This window comes from Taudactylus pleione, unplaced genomic scaffold (assembly GCF_031769625.1).
Source record: "Taudactylus pleione unplaced genomic scaffold, aTauple2 ptg002208l, whole genome shotgun sequence".
NCBI lineage: Eukaryota > Metazoa > Chordata > Amphibia > Anura > Myobatrachidae > Taudactylus > Taudactylus pleione.
The window spans coordinates 1082-25780 of NW_028286601.1; the positions used below are offsets into that span (position 1 = coordinate 1082).

General features: G+C 51.1%; 1 protein-coding gene across 1 annotated transcript in view; it reads left to right on the forward strand.

Annotated features, from left to right (window-relative positions):
* Positions 1-281: 281 nt before the first annotated feature.
* The window catches only part of LOC148431502 (uncharacterized), a gene marked incomplete at its 5' end in the record, with an annotated part of 33947 nt that continues 9529 nt past the window's right edge, over positions 282-24699 (forward strand). The window contains 8 exons of the mRNA XM_088465976.1: positions 282-1622; positions 2179-3408; positions 5431-5493; positions 7417-7540; positions 13441-13603; positions 16043-16163; positions 16956-17052; positions 20788-20887. Of these exons, the coding sequence (XP_088322102.1) occupies positions 282-1622; positions 2179-3408; positions 5431-5493; positions 7417-7540; positions 13441-13603; positions 16043-16163; positions 16956-17052; positions 20788-20887 (3239 nt within the window). The remainder of the gene's footprint in view (positions 1623-2178; positions 3409-5430; positions 5494-7416; positions 7541-13440; positions 13604-16042; positions 16164-16955; positions 17053-20787; positions 20888-24699) is intronic.

Below are 24699 nucleotides of genomic sequence, written 5' to 3' on the forward strand. Positions count from 1 at the left end.
TCTGACTATTACATTGGGCGAGTTTCCATGTTCTCTGACTATTACATTGGGCGAGTTTCCATGTTCTCTGACTATTACATTGGGCGAGTTTCCATGTTCTCTGACTATTACATTGGGCGAGTTTCCATGTTCTCTGACTATTACATTGGGCGAGTTTCCATATTCTTTAGACTCTATTACATTGGCCGAGTTTAAAAAGTGTAAGAGATCTAAACACTCACCCTATTACATTTGGCCCTTTGTTTTTTATTTAAATTAAATAATTCCCCTATTTTTCATAGACTTCATGCACCCTAATGAAACCACAGAATTTACATTTTGGTTCTTCTATTTAGGGTCCCAGGTTCGGGGGAGATCTAGCAGCCGACCAGCGTCTGAGAGTGGTGAGAGTCATCGTTGTGGGTCTGGAGTAGATGATGATGGCGATGATGGTGGACATCAGAAAACTGAGCTAGACAAGTTAATGGAAGACTGGTTTTTACCCAATACATCCGGATCTGGCAACACACAAGTGGGATCAGATAGACGACCCAAATTAGCTGTAGCCTCATCCAACCCGCCCAAAGCGCGTCCTGTGCAGTCCGATACTACTATACCTAATGCAGCGCAGGCTTGTGTAGAGCAAATATCATCGGCTAGATCAAACAAAGCAATGACTGCACCAATCGCTCCACTTACAGGATCCAGTCAACCAATCAGACCATCCCATGTTCCACCAACATCTTCTGGTGGACCGAACTCAAATTATTCCTCTGCTGGTGATTCCAGTTTTAAAACGGTCACATCTACAAGAGATGGTTTATATGCTCCTCACCCAACAGCGCTCGTAGGATCTACTAAGCCAGTAATTACGCCAATCTCTGCAACGTCAAGTGCATCACCCATTGCCCAGCCCTTGACACAGTACAGTAGAATAAAAAGGACAACATCATCTGCAGTAACGCCTCCATTTGCCGCAACAGCACTTGAGAAACTTTATCAATCAGACGCAGAATCCAAATTAACAGCTGCATCATCCAACATGCTAACAGTGCATCATGTACGACCAAATACTACTTTACCTAATGCAGCACAAATCAGAGCGGAGCAAATATCACCTGCTACATCCAACAAAGCAATAAGTGCATCAACAGATCTGCTTAAAACATCCAGTGAACAACATGGACCGTCCAGTGTTCCACCAACATCTTTGGTTAGATTAACCTCAAATCAGCCAACATCACTCACTGGAGTAAATTCAATATCCAGCAAAGTGTCTAGTAATCTGAGCAAGGGGGCATCCGGCCTTCCACCAGTACCAGCTTGTGCTTTATCCAATGCTACAGCACCTGCTGAGACAGCAAAATCTCCCATTGGTAGTTTCCACAATCTACGCCTTCTTCTGGAGGAGAGTCCTGATTTACTGCAAAATCTACCTCTCGAGGCTGTGCAGAACTTTCAGATGCTCTGCAAACTCACATACAATCAGCAGCTCCAGGAAGCAGGCACAGCAAAAAGAAGGGGGGCACCGCGAGGCCCGAGGGCCAGAGGCAGAGGAAGGGGACGGGCCAAATCTAGAGGCAGAAATGGATTTCGGGGTGGATCGAGGGGGAAGGGTCGAGAAAGACAGACGGAAGGACCAGGTATCTGGCTAATAAATGATTTCATGAATAGAAATATTGATATGACCACTGTTAATGACATATTTAAATACCAAATTTACCATACAATTATTGAATTTTTGGTGCTAAAGGTGATTTGTGCTAAAAGGCGGTTTGAAAGATTACAATTATTTCATTGTTTGTAACGAACTGGATAAACCTTTAAAATGATTCTAATCATCTAAAACATGTTTGTTTGTTTTCTATTGCAACCATGGGCCAAATGTAATAGGGTGAGAGATTAGAGAATAGTTTATCAGTAAGATAAAAGTCGAGTTTTATCTTCAAAATGGGAAAACTTCTGGATGAGAGTTTAAATCGTGAGAGTTTTTTTGAGTCTAAAAACGTGTGAGTTTCCATGTGCTCAGACTTTATTACATTGGCCGAGTTTAAAAAGTGTGAGAGGTTACTGCTAAACTCTCATCCTATTACATTTTTCCCCTTGTTTTTTAATTAAATTAAATAATTCCCCTATTTTTCATAGACTTTACACACTCTAATGAGTCGACAGAATTTACATTTTGGTTCTTCTATTTAGGGTCCCAAGTTCAGAGGAGATCTAGCAGCCGACCAGTGTCTGAGAGTGGTGAGAGTTATCGTTGTCGATCTGGAGAAGATGATGATGGTGGACATCAGAAAACTGAATTAGACAAGCTAATGGAAGACTGTTTTTTACCCGATACATCCAGATCTGGCAACACACAAGTGGGATCAGACAGACGACCCAAATTATCTGCAGCATCATCCAACCCGCCCAAAGTGTGTCCTGTGCAGTCCGATACTACTATACCTAATGCAGCGCAAACTCGTGTAGAGAAAATATCATCTGCTAGATCAAACAAAACAATGATTGCACCAATTGCTCCACTTACAGGATCCAATCAGCCAATCAGACCATCCCATGTTCCACCAACATCTTCTGGTGGACTGAACTCAAATTATTCCTCTGCTGGTGAATCCAGTTTTAAAACGGTCACATCTATAAGAGATGGTTCAAATACTCCTCACCCAACAGCGCTCACAGGATCTACTAAGCCGGTAATTACGCCAATCTCTGCAACATCAAGTGCATCACCCATTGTTCAGCCATTGACACAGTACAACAATACAATAAACAGCACAACATCATCTCCAGTAACGTCTACATTCACCACAATACCGCTTGAGGTGCTTTATCAATCAGACGCAAAATCCAAATTAACAGCAGCACCATCCAACATGCCAATGGTGCTTCCTGTACAACCAAATACTACTTTACTTAAAGCAGCGCAAACCAGAGCAGAGCACATATCACCTGTTACATCTAACAAGGCAATGAGTGCACCAACTGATTCGCTTCAAAGATCCAGTCAACCACTTGGACTGTCCAGTGTTCCACCAACATCTTCAGTTAGATTAACCTCAAATCAGCCAACATCGCTCACCGGAGCAAATTCAATATCCAGTAAAGTGTCTAGTCATCTGAGCAAGGGGGCAGTCGGCCTTCCACCAGTACCAGCTCATGCTTTATCCACTGCTACAGCACATGCTGAGACAGCAATATATCCCGTTGGTGGTTTCCGGAATCTACGTGCATCAGGAGTGAGTAGGAACCCATCCAGGCTATCTGAGGGAACTGACCAACATTCAAGCAAGCTCCTCGCCAGCGTAAAACCAATGTCAAGACTTGACTTCACCCAATATTCGGGCACCAGATCAGCAGATGAAGTTCCCCAACATCAGCCGGTTGACAAAACAACCCCAGATAGACCTACGTCATCCAGCAAATGTAAGCTCTTGTGTCCAGTGTTTGTGGCAAGGCGGGGTTGTTTTGAAAGGGCTGAACTCTATTAAAATACAAACTGTGGACGGCCACTTAATGCTTAGATATTATTTATATGAAAAGTTCCATAATAATTTACTTTACATGGAAATATGCCTGCATTCGAGAAGCACTGGTCAGTCATTGAAAATATCGGTCTCCTGTTGAACTGACTGGGAAAGCTCCATAGTTCTTACCACCCCTCTATAGTTCTCTCTGCCTCTCTATATCTTTCATTGCCCCTCCATATCTCTCACCCCATTCATATCTCTCTAACTGCTCCTCCATAGTTCTTATTGTCCCCTCCATATATCTCTCACTGCCCCCCCATAGTTCTTACTGCCCCCTACATAGTTCTTACTGCCCCCTACATAGTTCTTACTGCCCCCTTCATAGTTCTTACTGCCCCCTCCATATATCTCACTGCCTCCTCCATTTCTCTCTTACTACCCTCCTCCATAGCTCTCTCACTGCCCCCCTCAATAGCTCTCTCACTGCCCCCTCCATAGCTCTCTCACTGTCCTCCTCCATAGCTCTCTCACTGCCCTCCTCCATAGCTCTCTCACTGCCCCCCCTCAATAGCTCTCTCTCACTGCCCTCCTCCATAGCTCTCACTGCCCCCCCTCCATAGCTCTCTCACTGCCCCCCCTCCATAGCTCTCTCACTGCCCCCTCCATAGCGCTCTCTCTGCCCCCCTTCATAGCTCTCTCACTGCCCCCCCTCAGTAGCTCTCTCTCACTGCCCCCCCCTCCATAGCTCTCTCTCACTGCCCCCCCTCAATAGCTCTCTCTCCCTGCCCCCCCTCAATAGCTCTCTCTCACTGCCCCCCCTCCATAGCTCTCTCTCACTGCCCCCCCTCCATAGCTCTCTCACTGCCCCCCCTCCATAGCTCTCTCACTGCCCCCCCTCCATAGCTCTCTCTCACTGCCCCCCCTCCATAGCTCTCTCACTGCCCCCCTCCATAGCTCTCTCTCACTGCCCCCCTCCATAGCTCTCTCTCACTGCCCCCCTCCATAGCTCTCTCTCACTGCCCCCCTCCATAGCTCTCTCGCACTGCCCCCCCTCAATAGCTCTCTCTCACTGCCCCCCCTCCATAACTCTCTCTCACTGCCCCCCCTCCATAGCTCTCTCTCACTGCCCCCCCTCCATAGCTCTCTCACTGCCCCCCCTCCATAGCTGCCCTCCTCTGTCTCTGTACCACTGTCCCAGCACAGCACCCCTGGCCTCATCCTGCACCCCACAACCAGCACAGCACCCCTGGCCTCATTATGCTCCCTTTCCCAGCACAGCACCCCTCAGTGACCCAGCACAGTCAGCACCCCTGGCCAGGCTGCCTCTATGCTCCCCTTTCCCAGCAGTCAGCACCTCTCAGTCACCCAGCAGCGCCCCTCTACCAGCTGAGAGCTGACTTACTTAGGGCCCCATTATCAATGCTGTAGATTAGTGCTCGCTAAAGGGGTTATGTCATCCTTTCTCTATTCAACAAACAGCCGCTATCCGGGAAGTGGGAGTTTCGGGGCCATAACTAGGCAGAGCTGAAAACCCCAGGACCACTATTTAATTAATTGGATACCGTGGGTATCGGGGGCGCGCATACCCGTGGTAATCCAAAATTGGGCGCAAGGTTTTTTCCTCGCTAAACCTCGTGCCCAATTGAATATGCCCCATAGTGGGCAGAGATGGGGCCTTTTACAGACGGATATTTTGCAAATCCAGATACTAATGATGGCGGCTGTGGATGGGGAAAACAGTGGGCAGGACAGGTTTCCACAGGCAGCCGTGCGGATATTCAGCGCACACTGGCAGACCCGCGCATTAGCACGAAGAAGTAAGTAGCTGCTGCGGCCAAACGGATAAGCGGTGACTCAGTATACGGCCCTAAGCGCTGTGCGTTTAACTAAGTGTCGCATATATGAAGTGTCAGCTGTAAAGCGGCCGCTCCACACATGGAAGCTGCTAATTATACAATGTATTTTTATTTTATCTCAGCGACGCCTGGAAAAGCCCCCGATATCTGTCCGTCCAATACCTGGAAGTACTGCAAGCTGGGAGGTAAGTGCTGAGGAGCCTAACACATCAGCAGAGAGACGTTAGGGGTATTTACTAAGCTGAGGATTTTCAATGGGGTTTAAAAGGGCAAAACTATTAAATGCAAAACCAGGTGCAATTTGCATTTACTATTATTGTCGTAATAAATACCACGTCCAGAACCGCCGACAGACATAGAAAGGCCGCCTCTTACTAAATATATCCCTTAGTCCCTTTGGGCTATAATGTGAAACAAATGGGTGTGGTACAAAATGGCGACATGGTCTGAATGTCCGCACTGTGCATGTCGCAATAAATGTTTTTTTCTCCCTAACCCTACACTAAACCTCACCCTATCTGCAGACTAAATCTGTGATGTCAGCATTGTGACATGCTCAATGTTGACAAAACATCCTGAATGTTAACATTCATACCATATATACCGAAATAAATATGAGATTCCTGAACCCCGTTTTAGCAATATAATTCATATAGCAACATAGTTTATTATATCAATAATATAAACAGCTATTCCGATAGTTTTTCTTATATTCATCCTAAACCTAACCTCCCTCTCCCCGCACCCTAAACCTAACCCTCCTCCCCAGTGTATAAGTCTAACCCTACCACCTAACCCTCCCCCTGTAGCTAACCCTAACCCTCCCCACCAGTGCCTAACCCTACCCCTAGTGCCTAACCCTAGCCCTCCCCATGTTGCCTAACTCTAACACCTAACCCTAATGCTAAGTCTCCCCCCAGTGTCTAACCCTTCCCCTAGTACCTAACCCTCCCCCTAGTGCTTAACCCTAACCCTCACCCTAGTGCCTAACCCTAACTCTCCTCCCCCTAATGCCTAGCCCTAACCCTCCCCCTAGTGCCTAACCATCCTCCCCCTAGTGCCTATCCCTAACCCTCCCCCTAGTGCCTAACCCTCCCCCTAGTGCCTATCCCTAACCCTCCCCCTAGTGCCTAACCCTCCCCTTAGTGCCTAACCCTCCTCCCCTTAGTGCTTAGCCCTAACCCTCCTCCCCCTAGTGCCTAACCCTAAACCTCCCCCTAGTGCCTAACCCTCCTCCCCCTAGTGCCTAACCCTAACCCTCCCCTAGTGCCTAACCCTAACCCTCCCCTAGTGCCTAACCCTAACCCTCCCCCTAGTGCCTAACCCTAACCCTCCTCCCCCTAGTGCGTAACCCTAACCCTCCCCCTAGTGCCTAATTAAAACCCTCCCCCTAGTGCCTAATTAAAACCCTCCCCCTAGTGCCTAACCCTAACCCTCCCCATAGTGCCTAGCCCTAACCCTCCCCCTAGTGCCTAACCCTCCCACTAGTGCCTAACCCTCCCCCTAGTGCCTAACCCTAATCCTCCCCCTAGTGCCTAACCCTAACCCCCCTAGTGCCTAACCCTAACCCTCCTCCTAGTGCCTAACCCTAACCTCCCCCCCTCTAATGCCTAACTCTGACCTCTCCCCCTAGTGCCTAACCCTCCTCCCCCTAGTGCCTAGCCCTAACCCTCCCCCTAGTGCCTAACCCTAACCCTCCCCCTAGTGCCTAACCCTAACCTCCCCCTAGTGCCTAACCCTAACCCTCCCCCTAGTGCCTAACCCTCCCCCTAGTGCCTAACCCTAACCCTCCCCCTAGTGCCTAACCCTAACCCCCCTAGTGCCTAACCCTAACCTCCCCCCTAGTGCCAAACCCTAACCTCCCCCCTAGTGCCTAACCCTAACCTCCCCCCCTCTAGTGCCTAACTCTAACCTCTCCCCCTAGTGCCTAACCCTCCTCCCCCTAGTGCCTAGCCCTAACCCTCCCCCTAGTGCCTAGCCCTAACCCTCCCCCTAGTGCCTAGCCCTAACCCTCTCCCTAGTGCCTAACCCTAACCCCCCCTAGTGCCTAACCCTAACACCTAACCCTAATGCTAACTCAGATAATATCATGTGTCCTCTGCCTGCAGGTAAATGCCCGGATATGCACTTCTACTTACCGTACCGCTGGCAAGTCTTCAACGGAGGAGATTGGGAAGATGTTTCCAATATGGAGAATGTTGAGAAGGCCTACTGTGACCCTAAGGTTACCAGGTAGGATCCCAAATCACGGCCTGAGGACTATGTTATGGTGCCCTCGGCTGGTGCCTGTACTGTTCTCATGTGTGGGGCTTATTATTGAGATGCTCATAGATCGGTGTGCGGAGGCCATAATTCTCATTTCAGTAACTATGGATAACATTGTGTTGGAAGAATCACACCTACTGGGAGGAGATAGATTTCATGAAAATTGACGTTTAAAGGGGAATTATAGGGAAAACAAAAGAAACCGCATACAGTAGCTATAAACCCCAGGAGTTCTGGGATACGGGTACATTGGGGAAGGGGCACAATCTTATTCCGTTGCAACCTGCGGCTACGATTTCACCATGATTTATCAAACAGCCGCGTTACAGCCGGCTGGCCTCATTGTACCTTTGTGTTGTGATTTTGGCGTATGCCTTTTTTGTTTCACATAAAATGCGCTAAGCATTGTGCATGCCCACCACTAAAAAAAGCGTGCGTCCGTACGTCAGTGTCTCCTATCCATTAATTACTCTATAACATGTACTGTAAATACATCGGTTTACCTCAGGCCAGGATGATATTGAGGCTGTGAATAAGGGCTGGCTGTAGAACTGAGACTACAGAACAGCCATGGAGGCAGGTACCTGAGATCACCGCGGGAAGCCGGGCATCCAAGCCCAACCCTTAGTATCTCAGTACAGGAGGCGGCGCGGTACAACCCTCCTCCAATTCAAACAGCTTTCGCCCACAGCTCAGTACGAGCTCCAGAAGGGGTCAGGGTGCATTTTCAAATCTGTAAAATGGGCAGGGAGCGGCACTGAACCAACCTGGCAGTAACCCTACACATCACACATCCTGGCCGGGATGTACTAAAGGAAAAATGCTGTAAAAACCCCGTTTTCTGGGTGTCATATGTACTAAGCCCCGGCCCCACTATTTTCGATGCAGAGGGTAACGTTTCTGGCGTTACCCTATATAAGCCTATGGGCTTCTTACCGCATCCCGCTCCCCGCCACCATGATGCACCGCAGTCGCCCAGCACCTCTCACTGCCGGACCCTCCTTATTCAGCCTCCTGCGGGCTCCTCCTGGGTCCCCCGCCTCCTTCTCCTCTCCTTCTTCTGGGTGCAGGAAGTAAGAGCCCGGGACTTCCTGCAGAGGTCACCAGCAGGAAGCTCCCGGGGCTAGGAGGGGGCAGAGACCCCCAGAGACCCCCTCACCCAGCGACGGCAGCTTCGCAAAGGGCAGCTCTTATCACAAGAGAAAAAAGCTAAATTCTGGTGTGTATCACGCAGGGAAACCTGTCACTACACGTTACAAAGTAACGATCTCTCCCTATAAAGAAATAACACTACCAGAAATAACTCTACCATGTTTCACAAATGTAATTAACGGATTCAATGTTAAACCATCTTGATCGCCAGGTTGTGACTGTGGGCCTGGGCCACGCTAGAAACGAATTTGGACATAGAGGGCGGAATTCAATTGTTTTCGCGGCCCGCATCTCTTGTCTAAAGTGACAGGAGATCGCGGGCCACTATGCAATTGTTCAAGATTTTCGTGCTGATCGCGCCCATAGAGGTCAGGTTTAGCCGCGTAAAGCAGCTAAACCCGACCAAAGTGCTGGGCGCGATTGCGAAAAGTGATGTTTGGGCGCCCAAACAGGTCACTTTTCGCACATTTCAGCTCTCATCCCCCTGGGGCTGCGAGCTGAAATGTAGCGCTGGCAGCTGATCGCGCCCGACAGGAGCAAGAATAGAATAGCTCCGTCAGGCGCGATAGGGGCTGAAAAGAATTGAATTCCGCCCAGAGAGAGACAATTTCAGCAGGCATTTCTGGGTGGTAACCGGAGCAGCTAGCCAGATGCGGGTGTATCGCGGGCGCCTGGTGGTCAGTGATTGCTTCTTTTGCAGCAGTTGCACTGACACAGGTGGCCATGTTTATATGGAGATTCTGCACCTCCTTAGGGCTGGTGCAATATCCGATGGTGCATCTTAGTACGCACAGCGGCACACTACCGCCACAGCTAGTTGGCATCTCTGGGCCTGATTCAGCAGCGGACGCAATTCTGCGATTTACGCAGATTGGGCGATTATTTACCATTGCACATATGCGTATAAGTCGCACTGCGCACGCGTCACGATTGTTTTGCGATTACGTACTTCCAGGGGATCCATTTGCAAAGTGATTGTTATGGGGTCACCGTTTGGGGGGGGGTAACGGATGGGTGCTTAGGCGAATGCTGGTGCGTCTGACCATTTCAATGCTGTTCTGTGGGCGTGTATAAAATAAATTATGCTGGTTCACGATATCGGACACAGATGAGAAGGCAGTAGTGGGCGTCCCTATGTAATACCCCGCTATGTGAGGTATTACGTCTGACATTGTGCAGACCACAACTCTCAGCAGTCTCTGCAGCTGCTGAATGGTCAGGAGCTTGTCACATGACCAGTGTCAGGTGGTACGGTGAGTGACAGTTAGAGGAGAAGGACAGTTGGTTGGAGCTGAGCTGAGGTAACGGACCTGGAGAGCGATGCTGTGATGGAGGCAGATGGAGGACAGGCCACAGGGGGGCAAATGTATGAAGCTCTGGGAAGTGATACAGTGGAGAGTGATCAATGACCAACCAATCAGCTCCCAACTGTCATTTTTCAAACACAGGACCTCATTCAGAGCCGCTCGTAAGCGGCCGCTTGTTTGCTCCGAGCGATGTTCGCACATCTGCGCATGCGTATGGGTTTTGGTACGCATGCGCGAACCAGTCAGTGCGATCGAAAATCGTGTGCTCGCAAAATAGCGAGTGCCTGCTAATTTGAGTGACAGGATGAGGCGTTTGTGGGTGGTAACAGGGGAAGGTGCTTGAAAACGGGGAATGGAGATCCGAACGCAGGCGTGCCAAACGGTCAAAACGGGCGTTTTAAGGGTGTGCATAATTAGCAAAGCAGCGTCATCGACCACGTCAGTTGGGTGTCTTTTAGCCAGAAGTGCTCGCATGATTGCGGTAGGAAAATGCTACCACAAGCACTGCGAGCAGTTCATACGCCTTTCGACGTACTCGATTAATCTAATAAATAGCAGAGATGACGTGTGATGCGAGCGGCCAGGGGGCGTTTCTTTCAAAATAACGAGCGCATGTTTTGTTCGCTCGTTCAGACATAGAGGCGTCAACAGACCGCAAAGAGCGAACGGTCAATTTAAATAGCCAGCCCCTTTTTCTGGACGAGCGAGCGCAAATAGCGTCCGGCTCTGAATCAGACCCACAGCCTGCAACATGGCAGTTGGGAGCTGAGTGGCTGATACAGAGACTTTAGCCCGGCCTCCCCTCCATTGTGCTACAGAATCAGCAGACAGCCCCTGAGGCAGCTCTGGGAGTGACTGGAGGACATCACATTCCAAATACCAAAACCTTATTTCACCACATAACTCTGGCAGGTACAATTAATGACTAAGCATCGGAACTACAGGTTAATATACCAGGATTTAAAACAGAAATTCATTACAAGAAAATACATATATATATATATATATATGTATATATATATATATATATATATATATATAACTAATAACCCTTTTACACCAGAGCAAGAACCGGGTAATTGCTGGGTCCACCTGGGTCACAGCTCAGTGTAAAAGGGTCGCTGAAAAATAACCCGGGTCAAGTGACCCGGCAATCCAACCCAGGTAGCTACCAGGGTCTGACGCAGGATGGACCTGGGTAATGGTGCAGTGTAAACGGCGCAACCCGGGTTATCCGACCTGGGTCATGCCTAAAATGAGCTGATTGGTGGCTGTGGAGCAGTCACCTCCCACTTTTTATGACCTCACAAGTTTAGCAGGACAGACCCAGGTTCAGTGTGAACGGGGCTGACCTGAGAATAACACAGATTGATGGTGCTGTGTGACCTGGGTTGGAACCATGTCTGAAAACCCAGGTCGGACCCGGATTTTTGGTGGAAAAGAGGTAGCTGCCTTTTTTTGTCTCCCTGGCCTTCGTTCAAAATGAGGTATCAGAGAGTGCAGTCCACCAAGTATTGCTCTTCAGGATATTGCTCCAAGGAGATAGACTTTTACATGAGATATAAGACTCAGGTGCAGCAGCTGTTCTGGGACTAGCAACAAAGTACAGACTGACACAGGGGCCTATTCATTAAACATTAAAATTCTCTGGAGATAATTAGCTTTAGAACTGGCATGGAGTTCTAGCTAATTATAGGTGGAATTCATCATTCCACCTCTCCATAAGTATCTATTCCGGTACCTGTCATTTTTGCGATGACAGCTTTTCGGGAAATAGATACTTTTCCTGCCTACACTACCTTATCGCGTCTGGAAACAGGTCTGCGCATGCGCTGTTACATCTGTAAAACCAGCGCATGCGCAGCACTGCCTACAGATACGGTAAGTTTCGTACCCCCCCCCCCGATCCCCCCCCCCCCCCCCGACTTACCTGTCCGCGCAGCAGCCTCCGGCTCCGTCCTGCTGCGCTGTCATGTGGTTTCCCAGCAGACCACATGACAGATTAGAAAAAAAACTTTTTTTTTTCTTTTTCTAAACATTCTTGTGCTCTGCTGGGGAGCACACATGACAGACCAGCCTCCGGAGCCTGAGGACGGAGCAGAGCGCCGGAGGGACTCGTCACCATTAAGGGTATTACCAATAAGAAAGAGTAAAGGTAGTGAACGATACTGAATTGGGATGTTACTTAAACACTAAACTATATGTTCTAAACTTGATTTTGTTAGGGATTTTGATGTTGGTAATCTCCAAAGCAGTCCAGTATCAGTAATAGGCCATAATTTTAAACTAAGTGTTGGATAAATATATTTTAGAGTGTAATGTATTATTGCTAGTTATATGCATGGAGAGATCCAGAACTGTCACAGAGGACCTCATTCAGAGCCGCTCGTAAGCGGCCGCTCGTTCGCTCCGAGCAATGTTCGCACATCTGCGCATGCGTATGGGTTGCAATACGCATGCGCCAACCAGTCAGTGTGGTCGAAAATCGTGTGCTCGCAAAATAGCGAATGCCTGCTAATTTGAGTGACAGAATGAGGCGTTTGTGGGTGGTAACAGGGGAAGGTGCTTGAAAACGGGGCGTAGAGATCAGAACGCAGGCGTGCCAAACGGTCAAAACGGGCGTTTTAAGGGTGTGCATAATTAACAAAGCAGCGTCATCGACCACGTCACTTGGTTGTCTTTTAGCCTGAACTGCTCGCATGATTGCGGTAGGAAAATGCTACCACAAGCACTGCGAGCAGTTCATACGCCTTTCGACGTACTCGATTAATCTAATAAATAGCAGAGATGACGTATGATGCGAGCGGCCAGGGGGCGTTTCTTTCAAAATAACGACCGCATGTTTTGTTCGCTCGTTCAGACATAGAGGCGTCAACAGACCGCAAAGAGCGAACGGTCAATTAAATAGCCACCCCCTTTTTCTGAACGAGCGAGCGCAAATAGCGTCCGGCTCTGAATCAGGCCCAGAGTTCCAGCTAAATATAGTGAGCATTATTTTATTTACTGTAAATTGTTGAGTTGGGATTGGGGACCCCCAGCCTCTCTGCTGTGGCGTGGGAGGGAAGAAGTAGCAGGAACCACTGGAATGGTGTGAAATCCAATACTAAAGAGATCTTCAATCACCTTAGGGGTGTCACACCTATGCTCAGGGAAGCTTTTTAACTATTAGCATATGTTCACAGCTGCGTTCTGGGCGAAATCGCAGCTGCGATCGCATTAGTGTCCGCATCTGAATCAGGCCCTCTGTACGGAAACCATCGGCCGCGGCATTTGCATAAAGACGCCGTCACGACTGCAGCTATAGGATAATATTTCCCTGCAATAATTAATTTATTAAACACTGATTTGTATCTAGTAAGGGGAGGGATGTGACTGTAGCAGGTAACTCCTCCCTCTCTTGTTTCGTAGGATTCCATTGGTTGACTTTGAGACCATGAAATCTGGCCCAAGCCCCGTCCGTCGGCTCTCCACATCATCATCGGTCACAAAACCCTCTGAATACGTTATGACCACCGAGTGGATTTGGTACTGGAAGGATGAATATGGGAACTGGACGCAGTATGGACAATCCGTAAGCTGGCTCAGGGAATATTGTTCATATCGCATAAAATGGCCGACTGCGGACTTCGGGCCTGATTCAGCAAGGATCGCAGATGCGATTGCAATAGCGATTACGCACGCAGTCTCATGATAGTTTGCTAATCCACTGCAATCGCTACGCCATCGCAGCACAACATACCTAACACACATCCGTAATACTTAGCATGACTGCGAAACCATTGGTAACATGGAGTACCATCGCAGCCTCACGCACACTTGCACAAGCCCTGACCTTACTCAGAAATTGCTAACCTTCCTGTATGCAGTGAGGGGGTCATTCAGACCCGCTCGCGAGCGGCAGTATGCTCGCAAGCGGGTCGATGTTCCCCCACTGCGCATGTGGACGATGGAGGGAGCTCCGTCGTGTGCATGCGCTCGGGGACGGGGTCTCGCACCAAAGGGGGCGTGCTGTCGATGGTGACTGACAGCACGCCCCCTTTGGTGGGCGTGCCGGGGGCGTGGCGGCCAGACGGAGGCGTTCCCATGGGAACGCCTACCGTCTGAAGCCGGCTCCACTGACATCACTAGTGATGTCAGTGGGAGTGATTTTGGCTCTGATAGAGCCAAAATCACTCCAGGGCTTGTGGCAGGGAGACCATACCGGAGGGTCTCCGTCGCAAGTCCGATGGTCGCGATGGTCAAGACCATCGCGACCATCTTTTTGGCCGCTCGCATATGCTGTGGGTGGTCACCCACAGCTATGCGAGCGGCCAGGATGCCGCTCCATTTTCACGGAGGAGGGCCCTGATTCAGAGCGAGCGTTCTGCTCAGAGCGTTCAGCTCTGAATCAGGGCCTGAGACCTCAGGCTGCGTACGGCATCGCAGTGTATAATTTATGCACGCCCCTGCAACAGCGTTCAAATGCACTGACACGCCTGCATTTCGCCGACCACACCCCCTCACCACCCCCAAATGGTACTTCCTGTCAATCACTCTGCGATGGGTTAGCCACTGTGATCGCAGTGGAGTGTTCGCGCACACACACTGCGATGGATACGCATGTCCAGCCCGCAACATTCAGCCGACTGCATGCGTTTTCGCAGTTGCGATCCTTGCTGAATCAGGCCCTTAATTACAGGTAAGTGCGCCATTTCATGCTGCAAGCATTTTATGTGTACGGATTTGATGCAAATGCGTCCCACTCCACACGGAATCGGTATGAATTACCGCCGGACGGTTCAAATCCCGACACCGGCTGGACTTACATGGCTGAAAATCCCGATCGTCCCCAGGTAAGTATTTACTAACCTAACCCCCCCCCCCAACCCTAACCCTCCTTAAGGGTGCCTAACCCTAACCTTCCCCCTAGTGCCTAACCCTATTCCCCCCTCTAAGGGTCTCATTCAGACCCGGTCGCAAGCGCTGAGCGCTCGCAACCAGGTCGATGTTAAGGCCCTGCGCACGTGCAGCGGCCGCACTGCGCGTGCACAAGCCCCGGAGCGAGAGAGAAACTCTCTCGCTCCGGAGCTCACTACAAAAGGGGCGGCTGTCGATGTTGATCAACAGCTCGCCCCATTTTGCGGGCGGGGGGGTGGCTACACAAATGGAGGCGTTCCTGACGGAACGCCTGCCATTTTGTGGGCGGCCGCACTGACATTAGCAGTGATGTCAGTGGAGAGCTTCCTGCTTGATCAGACCAGGAAGCTCCCTGGGGCTTGCGGTTGCCGAGACCCAACCTTAGGGTCTCGTCGCAAGCCCGGATGGTCACGATGGTCTTGACCATCGCGACTATCAACCTGGTTGGTCGCTAAAGCTGTGGGTGGTAACCCACAGCTTAGCTAGCGACCAGGAGGCTGTACTTAAAATTCCAAGCGCCCGCCCTCATTCAGAACGAGCATTCGCTTCTTGCGAGTGCCTCTGAATGAGGGCCTAAGTGCCTAAACCTAACCCCCCCTTCCCCGCCGTCTAAACCTAAGTCCCCCGGGGGGGTGCCTAACCCTAACCTCCCCACAGGGGCCTAAGCCTAACCCTCCATCCCCCTAGCCTAACCCTCCCGGGGTGGTGCCTAACCCCAAAGCCCTAAACCTAACCCTCCCCACTCCCCGCGGCTATCCGCGCTCGGCGCCCGGCATCCCTTCGATCGGGATGCCGGGCGCCGGTCTCCTGGCGTCGGTAAAATGACAGGCGTCTAGATTTAGACACCTGTCAATTAACCCTCGCCGGGATAAAGTCGGGAAGCCGGCTGTCGGGATTAGGTCCGCCGGCTTCCCGACTGCATACCCTCCACACACCTGTCATGAAAGCCCAGACTATCCAAGCACTAGGCCGCACTCCCTTGAATGGTGGCCCAGCCTCCAAAATGGCTGCCTCCATTGTATGTAGGTTCTGGACGTCTCTCTAGCTTTGGGGTGAGGGCGTAGGAGCAGCGAGCTACAATATACACGTCTCACATCTGTCTCTGTTTTCCTAGAACATAAAGAACGTGAGTTCAACCTTATCGTCTGCAGAGCTAGAAAGCATCTACCTCTCCGATCCCACCGCACGTATCCCATTCACCGCTGGGCAGCAGCAATACGAGATCAACTTCCGAGGTATGGGGACCGTCCTAGGGGCTGTATATATGTCACATCCGCTTGGTCAGGAATTGTAGCAAGTTAAATGGATCCGTTATGGAATTATTTCCCAGTGGGCAAGTTGGAGGCCTCCTGTATTTGTTGTTAAAAGTTCAATTAATTAGGTCCCTGGTACCTCATACAGGGGCTTATTCATAGGTGGGCACAGACATGGCTATTGGCGGTCACGCATCTGCCATATTACCCTAATGGCGCTACAGAGCCTTTCCCTGGTGCATATCCCTGCGTCCGAATCAGCAGAGACACAGACACCCATTGATAGCATCCGTAGGCGCTGAAATACCGGTTGGTGCGTCTCTAGACTGACTAATGGTCGCACCATTGATACTAGCGCCCGCCCTATGGCACATGCAGTTCCTCCATCTGACCACGGACGCCTACGTGTGCTGTTGAGCTTCTGAGTACGCAGCCGCTTTCGCCGACACACCTGCGAGACGCCCGTAACACGCCCATAAGACGGACCATCTCCATGCGCCTGTTTAGCCACTTCCCAGGAACGCCCAGCACTTTCCCAATTATTCTCTGATACTGTGCACCTCGATCGCAACAGCGCCTTTGTGCGTTCACACTGTGGAACGCCTGCACCGTAAGAGTTGTTAGGGATTGAATCAGGCCCAGAGTGTGGTGGGAGCTGCCTTAATACAGTTGTCTATAAAGTGGGGCCCCCAGTAGCGCAGGAGAATGTGGGGCCTCCACAGTTCAGGGAAGGAGATGCGAGGTTTGGCCCTTAATGACCTTCTCTCCTTTCAGTAATGAAGCAGAGGAACATCGCCTATCGGACAGAGAAGGAGGTCTGCCGGAGACCCAAATTCCTGAGCTTTGAAGATGTGAAGATGCTGAAAGGAAGGTAATGGGATTATAGATCTATCACTGGGGGTTACTGCACCGCCTGCGTGTTGAACATATGAAACATAGGAAGTGGGAACTACTGGTTCCAATAGTAGAGGGAAGACTTAGCAGACCGACCACTAGGAGCTGAAGGGATCATTCCGTAAGAAATGATGGGGAATGAATGAAGGGACTATGGCCCTGATTCAGAGCCGGACGCTCTGACAGAGCGCTCGCTCTGAATCAGGGCCGTCCCTCTGGTTTTTTTGAGCGGCCTCCTGGCCGCTCGCATAGCTGTGGGGGACCACCCACAGATATAGCCAGCGGCCAGGAAGATGGTCGCGATGGTCAAGACCATCGCACCCATCGGGCTTGCGACGAGACCCTTGTGGTAGGGTCTCGTGCCGCAAGCCCCAGAGAGATTTCGGCTCTAACAGAGCCGAAATCTCTCCCACTGACATCACGGGTGGGAGAACGCCTCCGTTTGGTCAGCCACTCCCCCGGCCCGCTCAATCAACATCGACAGCTCGCCCCCTTTGTTGCGAGACCCGGAGCGACAGAGTGCCCGTCGCTATCCGGGTCTCGCGCATGCGCACGACGGAGCCGGCTCCGTCGTGCGCATGCGCACTGGCCCACCAACGACCCGGTTGGGAGCGCACAGCGCTTGCGACCGGGTCTGAATCAGGCCCTATGATTAATCAGATACAGTGGCGGCTCCAGAGGTGAGGCTGCAGCGCAGTTTAAAATTAAAAAAAGGGCCACACCAACTGCCACTCCAAACGCTGCCAAATATCGCCGTCCGGGGGGGATTTAGGATTAGGCACCCCCCCCGCGGTCTTAGGTTTAGGCGGCGGGGAAGGGGGGGTTAGGTTTAGGCACTTAGAGGGGGGATTAGGGTTAGGCACTGGGGGGAAGATTAGGGTTAGGCACCCCAAAGGGATGGTTAGGGGAGGGAATTAGGTTAGTCCATACTTACCTTAAGGACGATCGGGATTTTCACCCATGTCGGGCAGCCGCTGTCGGGATTCCAAATGCCGGACGTAAATCATAGCGATTCCCTCCTAGCAGTGGGTCTCCAATCTCTTATCTTAGGTGCTACCACTCACTCTATTAAGTACATATACAAAAACCAAACAGGGGCAAGTAACGTGCATAATGTGAGGGGTCATTCAGGCTCAGAGGCTAATGCTGTCGCAGCTGCTTACATGTTAGCAGCTGCGATAGCTGTAATATGCTAATGATGCATCGGTCACACCCTCAGCCCCACCATCGGCGTTTGCACCTGCCATAGGTTACATTCAATCTCTCTATCTGAACATGGCCACCAGGGTCATTGCAACTGCGTCTATGGATCTAGTCGCTGACAGCCATAGCCGGCCCGCCCGTTACACCGACTACGCATGTGCATAGGGCACCAGCCAGCAGAGGGCGCTCAATCCCCAGCGCGGCCAAACTCATACCCTCGTCCCGCCGCCACACTCCTTCCCCGCCCCCCCCCGCGCCACACTCCTTCCCGTTGGTGCCACACTCCTTCCCGTCCACCCCGTCCCGCGCCATACTCCTTCCCGTCCACCCCGTCCCGCGCCACACTCCTTCCCACGGCCGCCGCAGGGAGTCTCCATTTCCCGGCCGCCCGCTGAGATTTTACCAGCGGGCGCCCGGCTCTCCACAGCGGCAGCCGGAGCTCACTCCTGAGCTCCGGCTAGGCTTCCCACAAGGGCACTATGACGTCTCTCCCATAGTAACGAGGAGCGGCGGACGGCAGCGGACGCAGGATCGGGGCTTAAGGTAAGTAAACTGGGGTTTTTTTTTGTGTGTGTGTTTTGCGCAGCTCTATTACTGGGGGCACTACTACAGGGGCTACTGGGGGCACTACTACAGGGGCTACTGGGGGCACTACTACAGGGGCTACTGGGGGCACTACTACAGGGGCTACTGGGGGCACTACTACAGGGGCTACTGGGGCCACTACTACAGGGGCTACTGGGGCCACTACTACAGGGGCTACTGGGGGCACTACTGCAGGGGCTACTGGGGGCACTACTGCAGGGGCTACTGGTGGCACTTCTACAGGGGCTACTGGGGGCACTTCTACAGGAGCTACTGGGGGCACTTCTACAGGGGCTACTGGGGCACTACTACAGGGGCTACTGGGGGCACTACTACAGGGGCTACTGGGGGCACTACTACAGGGGCTACTGGGGGCACTACTACAGGGGCTACTGGGGGCACTACTACAGGGGCTACTGGGGGCACTACTACAGGGGCTACTGGGGGCAAATACTACAGGGGCTACTGGGGGCACTATTACAGGGGCTACTGGGGGCACTACTACAGGTGCTACTGGGGGCACTACTACAGGGGCTACTGGGGGCACTACTACAGGGGCTACTGGGGGCACTATTACAGGGGCTACTGGGGGCACTACTACAGGGGCTACTGGGGGCACTACTACAGGGGCTACTGGGGGCACTACTACAGGGGCTACTGGGGGCACTGCTACTGGGGCACTATTACAGGGGCTACTGGGGGCACTACTACAGGGGCTACTGGGGGCACTACTACAGGGGCTACTGGGGGCACTACTACAGGGGCTACTGGGGGCACTACTATAGGGGCTACTGGGGGCACTACTACAGGGGCTACTGGGGGCACTACTACAGGGGCTACTGGGGGGCACTACTACAGGGGCTACTGGGGGCACTTCTACAGGGGCTACTGGGGGCACTACTGCAGGGGGCATTACTACTGGGGCCACTACTAATGGGGGCATTGCAGAAGGGATACCACTGCTGTGGGCATTATGTATAAGTGCCACTAGTGCTGTAGGCATTGTATAAGGGTCACTACTACTGTGGGCATTGTATTGGGGCACTACTACTGTGGGCATTGTGTATAAGTGTCACTACTACTGTGGGCATTGTGTATAAGGGGCACTACTACTGTGGGCATTGTATTGGGGCACTACTACTGTGGGCATTGTGTATAAGGGGCACTACTAATGTGGGCATTGTGTATAAGGGGCACTAATGTTGGCATTGTGTAACAGGGGCACTACTGTGTGTCAGAACATAAATAAGGGACACTACTATGTGGTGTAATGTGAATCAGGGGCACTATGTACGGTCTACTGTGAATAAGATTGTGCTACTGTGCGGTGTAGTGTGAATTGGGAATACTATTGTGTGACTATGCCCCTTTCTTTTGAGACCTTGCCTTTAGTACGCCTCCCAACCATCCCTATTTGGCGACAAAGTGTTTGAGATGGGGGTGTAAATGGTGAATAGGTGACATCTATTCACTGGAGAAAGGGACTGCGAGTGTGCCCAGCAGCTCCAGGAGCACTGGGCATGTACCCAGCATGATTGGCGCTCGTGATTATGGCTTTTCCCATGAGACCACACCCCTTTCCTTTGTCGGGTGCACGTACCATCAGAGTGTGCAAATTCAGCCAGGGGGCGCCAAAATGTATCTTCGCTTACCAAAAATATTAGGCTCGGGCGTCACTCCCGCGACATGCCGGCATCTGGCTAGCCACTCCCCTGTTGCCTCCCAGAAATGCCCACCGACATTGCATGGATTGGCATCCAATTGCAGGCTGTGTCTTTGTGTAGTAACCATCGGAACGCATGCGCAGACTGAAAACATTGGCCACTGGCCTCCGACACTTCGTCCGGTGAGCTGCTGTTTCTGGATACTCCGCTAGGTGGCACCAACTTCCCATTTCACATCATTTAACTTTTTATTTTCACAGTACAAAATCGAACGTGACCAAGACAGCCGTGTCTCCTCTGAGGACAGGGATCTACCCAAAGGAATGGGACACTGCCGCCTTGCCGGAAATAGGTCATCAGGTATAATTAGTAACTATTTTACACTTTATGTATCTCCTTCCTCTATATAACTCTGTGACTTCCTGCTGCCTCCATTCCCCTCCTCACATTATGTCACTGCCCCTGTCACATGCAGCCCTGTCCTCACTGACACATCACTCATCTCCTGATATACTCTGTGCTGCTGGGGGACCCTGCTCCTCCCACTATATAACTCTCAGCCTGTGGCTCCCTGCTGCCTCCATTCCCCTCCTCACATCATGTCACTGCCCCTGTCACATGCAGCCCTGTCCTCACTAACACATCACTCATCTCCTGATATACTCTGTGCTGCTGGGGACCCTGCTTCTCCAACTATATAACTCTCAGTCTGTGACTTCCTGCTGCCCCCATTCCTCTCCTCACATCATGTCACTGCCCCTGTCACATGCAGCCCTGTCCTCACTGACACATCCCTCATCTCCTGATATACTCTGTGCTGCTGTGGACCCTGCTCCTCCCACTATATAACTCTCAGTCTGTGGCTTCCTGCTGCCTCCATTCCCCTCCTCACATCATGTCACTGCCCCTGTCACATGCAGCCCTGTCCTCACTGATACATCACTCATCTCCTGATATACTCTGTGCTACTGTGGGACCCTGCTCCTCCCACTATATAAATATCAGTCTGTGGCTTCCTGCTGCCTCCATTCCCCTCCTCACATCATGTCACTGCCCCTGTCACATGCAGCCCTGTCCTCACTAACACATCACTCATCTCCTGATATACTCTGTGCTGCTGTGTGCATTCTGAGGACATTCCCATAAACATGAGATGAAAACTGAATTAAAAAATGTGCTTTGACCCTTTTCAACTCACCATAAAGAGTTAGTCTGTATTCACTCACATTGCCTCTTTTGTTTTAGTTTGTGTTCATATATAATATCCAATTAAATATTTTCATGTAATGTGTGAGCGGCCATTTTGTGAGCTGAGCATCGGTTGGGTGTGAACAATCGGTTTCCGTTTTCCTGGGACATTCGTCTTATATTTGCTAACAATGGACTCGTTACACACGTCCTGACTAATATGCATTGAGGCGCTGGATCTTAGTGAATTTACAAATTTGGGTTCCATACATGCCTACCCTCCTGGTTTTCGCGGGAGGCTCCCAATGTTTCGGGTAACCACCCGCACCCCCAGAAGAGTAGGCATTTCTCCCACATTCTGCCCACTTCCTAGTGAAGTGGGCAGAATTAGGAGAATTTCCGCGGCGATCGTGGGTGTCCGTGCAGGGGGTGGGGTTTAATGACGCGATTCGCGTCATTTGGCTCTGCCCCCTATTTAAATTTAAGCCAATCGCGGGCATTTTACCATGAGGGGGCGACGCTTAATTACGCGATTCATCAGGCCCCGCCTCCATCACCACCCACCTGCCACTCCTCCCAGGGCTTCTCCAGACAGCAAAGTTAGGCAACTATGGTTCAGCCCACAAAATGGCAGCTCAGATAATTCTCTGTGTGTCTAGCACCAATCACAAGAAAATCATTTACATTTGCTATATACTGTAACGTGCTGGGAAGGGGGGATGAGAGAGCACAGGGGGAAGAGAGCGAGAGAATAGCTAGTAGAAAGAGACAGCGGGGATGGGAGAAGAGATAGAGCAAGAGAACAGGTTGGAGGAAGAGAGAGAGAGAGAGAGACAAAATGGTGGGTGAATGGAGAGAGAATGGGTGGGGGGACCACTGTAACGCTAGCTAGTGAGCCGGTGAATGATGGGTGTAAAGTACTAATACTATATAATGATACAGAAGACACAGACTGACACGTGTTATGGTACAATAATAGCGCCGATCGTCTATCTCGGACCAAATGAGGTAAATAACTGACAGTAGGAAAATATTTAATAAAATGGCATAATATTCCTATGTATGGACATACATCCTGGATATAGGACCAGGGTAAAAAACATATATACTTCAATAAGATCCAATGTTTTGGCCAGACAACACACACCTATACACTATCTACATGTGAGCATATCAAAAGCGATATAAATTCTCAGGGTAATAGCAGTCTATTCAGTATTGCATACAAGTTCACACCATAATAAATGTACAGATCTTGAATTTCATTCTGTGTGTTGTATATAAATTGTAAATAGAAGAAACAGACTAGAGATCACCACAGACTTCTCAGTGATAAGAGAAATGCACACAATGGGCGGAATTCAATTGTTTTCGCAGGCCGCATCTCCCGTCTAAAGTGACAGGAGATCGCGGGCCGCTATGCAATTGTTCACGATTTTCGTGCTGATCGCGCCCATAGAGGTCAGGTTTAGCCGCGTAAAGCAGCTAAACCCGACCAAAGTGCTGGGCGCGATCGCGAAAAGTGATGTTTGGACGCTCAAACAGGTCACTTTTCGCACATTTCATGTAGCGCTGGCAGCTGATCGCGTCCGACAGGAGCAAGAATAGAATAGCTCCGTCAGGCGCGATAGGGGCTGAAAAGAAATGAATTCCGCCCAATGATGGAACAAGCAAGATGTAAATTATATTCCCTCTGTTGAGATGTATATAGGTGTAATGGTCCCGAACAACATGCTAATACCTGAGGCAAACGGGGTGCACCCCTAAATGTGAATTCCTTCCTGGGAATTGTAGTCCCGATGTATTGGAAATAAAAAGCACTTTGTTCTCCTCTGTACATAGATACCAGTCTGTACAGTGACCGATGAATAGTATCCCAATGAGAAATAACAAGGGAAATTAATACCCCAGGGCGTATATGGCTCGCTCACCTGGAGAATAATATCACCCGGTCATGGACTCCATAAGTCTGCCTTAATACAGGTACTCCTATGCTACCGTGTGTTAGTACCGGCTCTCCTTACCGGCATGCCAGGCAATGTCCACTGGAGACTTGGTCCTGCCGCTGCCTCCAATTCAGTACTCTCCGGCCGACAGACCACGTCACAGCTGTCCGTGTCAGGGCGCCGTGTCGGGTACGCCGGAGGCCAGTGTGTGTGTGCGGCTGGTGTCTGCAGCGTCTCTCCCTTCTCCTCAGGTCTCCGAACACTCCACTGTGAGGGAGGCAGAGCCAGGGTGAGCCGTGGGGAATGGGCAAGTCCCGGACCAGCTATCCTAGGCAGATTGCAACGGAGCGCACAGCAACTGTAACAATAGTAGCCAATAGTATGTCAAGCGCTTGACAATGTAACAGTCTAAGAGCAGAGGGTGTCTGCCGACACGGCGCCCTGACACGGACAGTTTTGACGTGGTCTGTCGGCCGTAGAGTACTGAATTGGAGGCAGCGGCAGGACCAAGGGTCTCATTCAGACCCGGTCGCAAGCGCCAATGCGCTCGCAACCGGGTCGATGGTCCCCACAGAGCATGCGCACGACGGAGCCGGCTCCGTCGTGCGCATGCGCGAGACCCGACTAGCGATGGTCACTCCGTCGCTAGGGGTCTCGTAGCAGACGGGGCGAGCTGTCGATGTTGAGTGACAGCTCGCCCCATTTGCTGGGCAGGCCGGGGGCCTGCCCGGCCACACGGAGGCGTTCCAGTCGAAACGCTTGCCGTTTGGGGGCGGCCCCACTGACATCATTGATGATGTCAGTGGGGAACTTCCTGCCTTAGGGTCTGGTCGTAAGCCCCGATGGTCGCGATGGTGATGACCATCGCGACCATCACCCTGGTCAGTCTCTAGAGCTGTGGGTGGTAACCCACAGCCTAGCGATCGACCAGAAGGCGGCACTTTAAAAAGTAAGTGTCCGCCCTCATTCAGAGCGATCGCTTGCAGCAAGCGATCGACTCTGATTGAGGTCCCAAGTCTCCAGTGGACATTGCCTGGC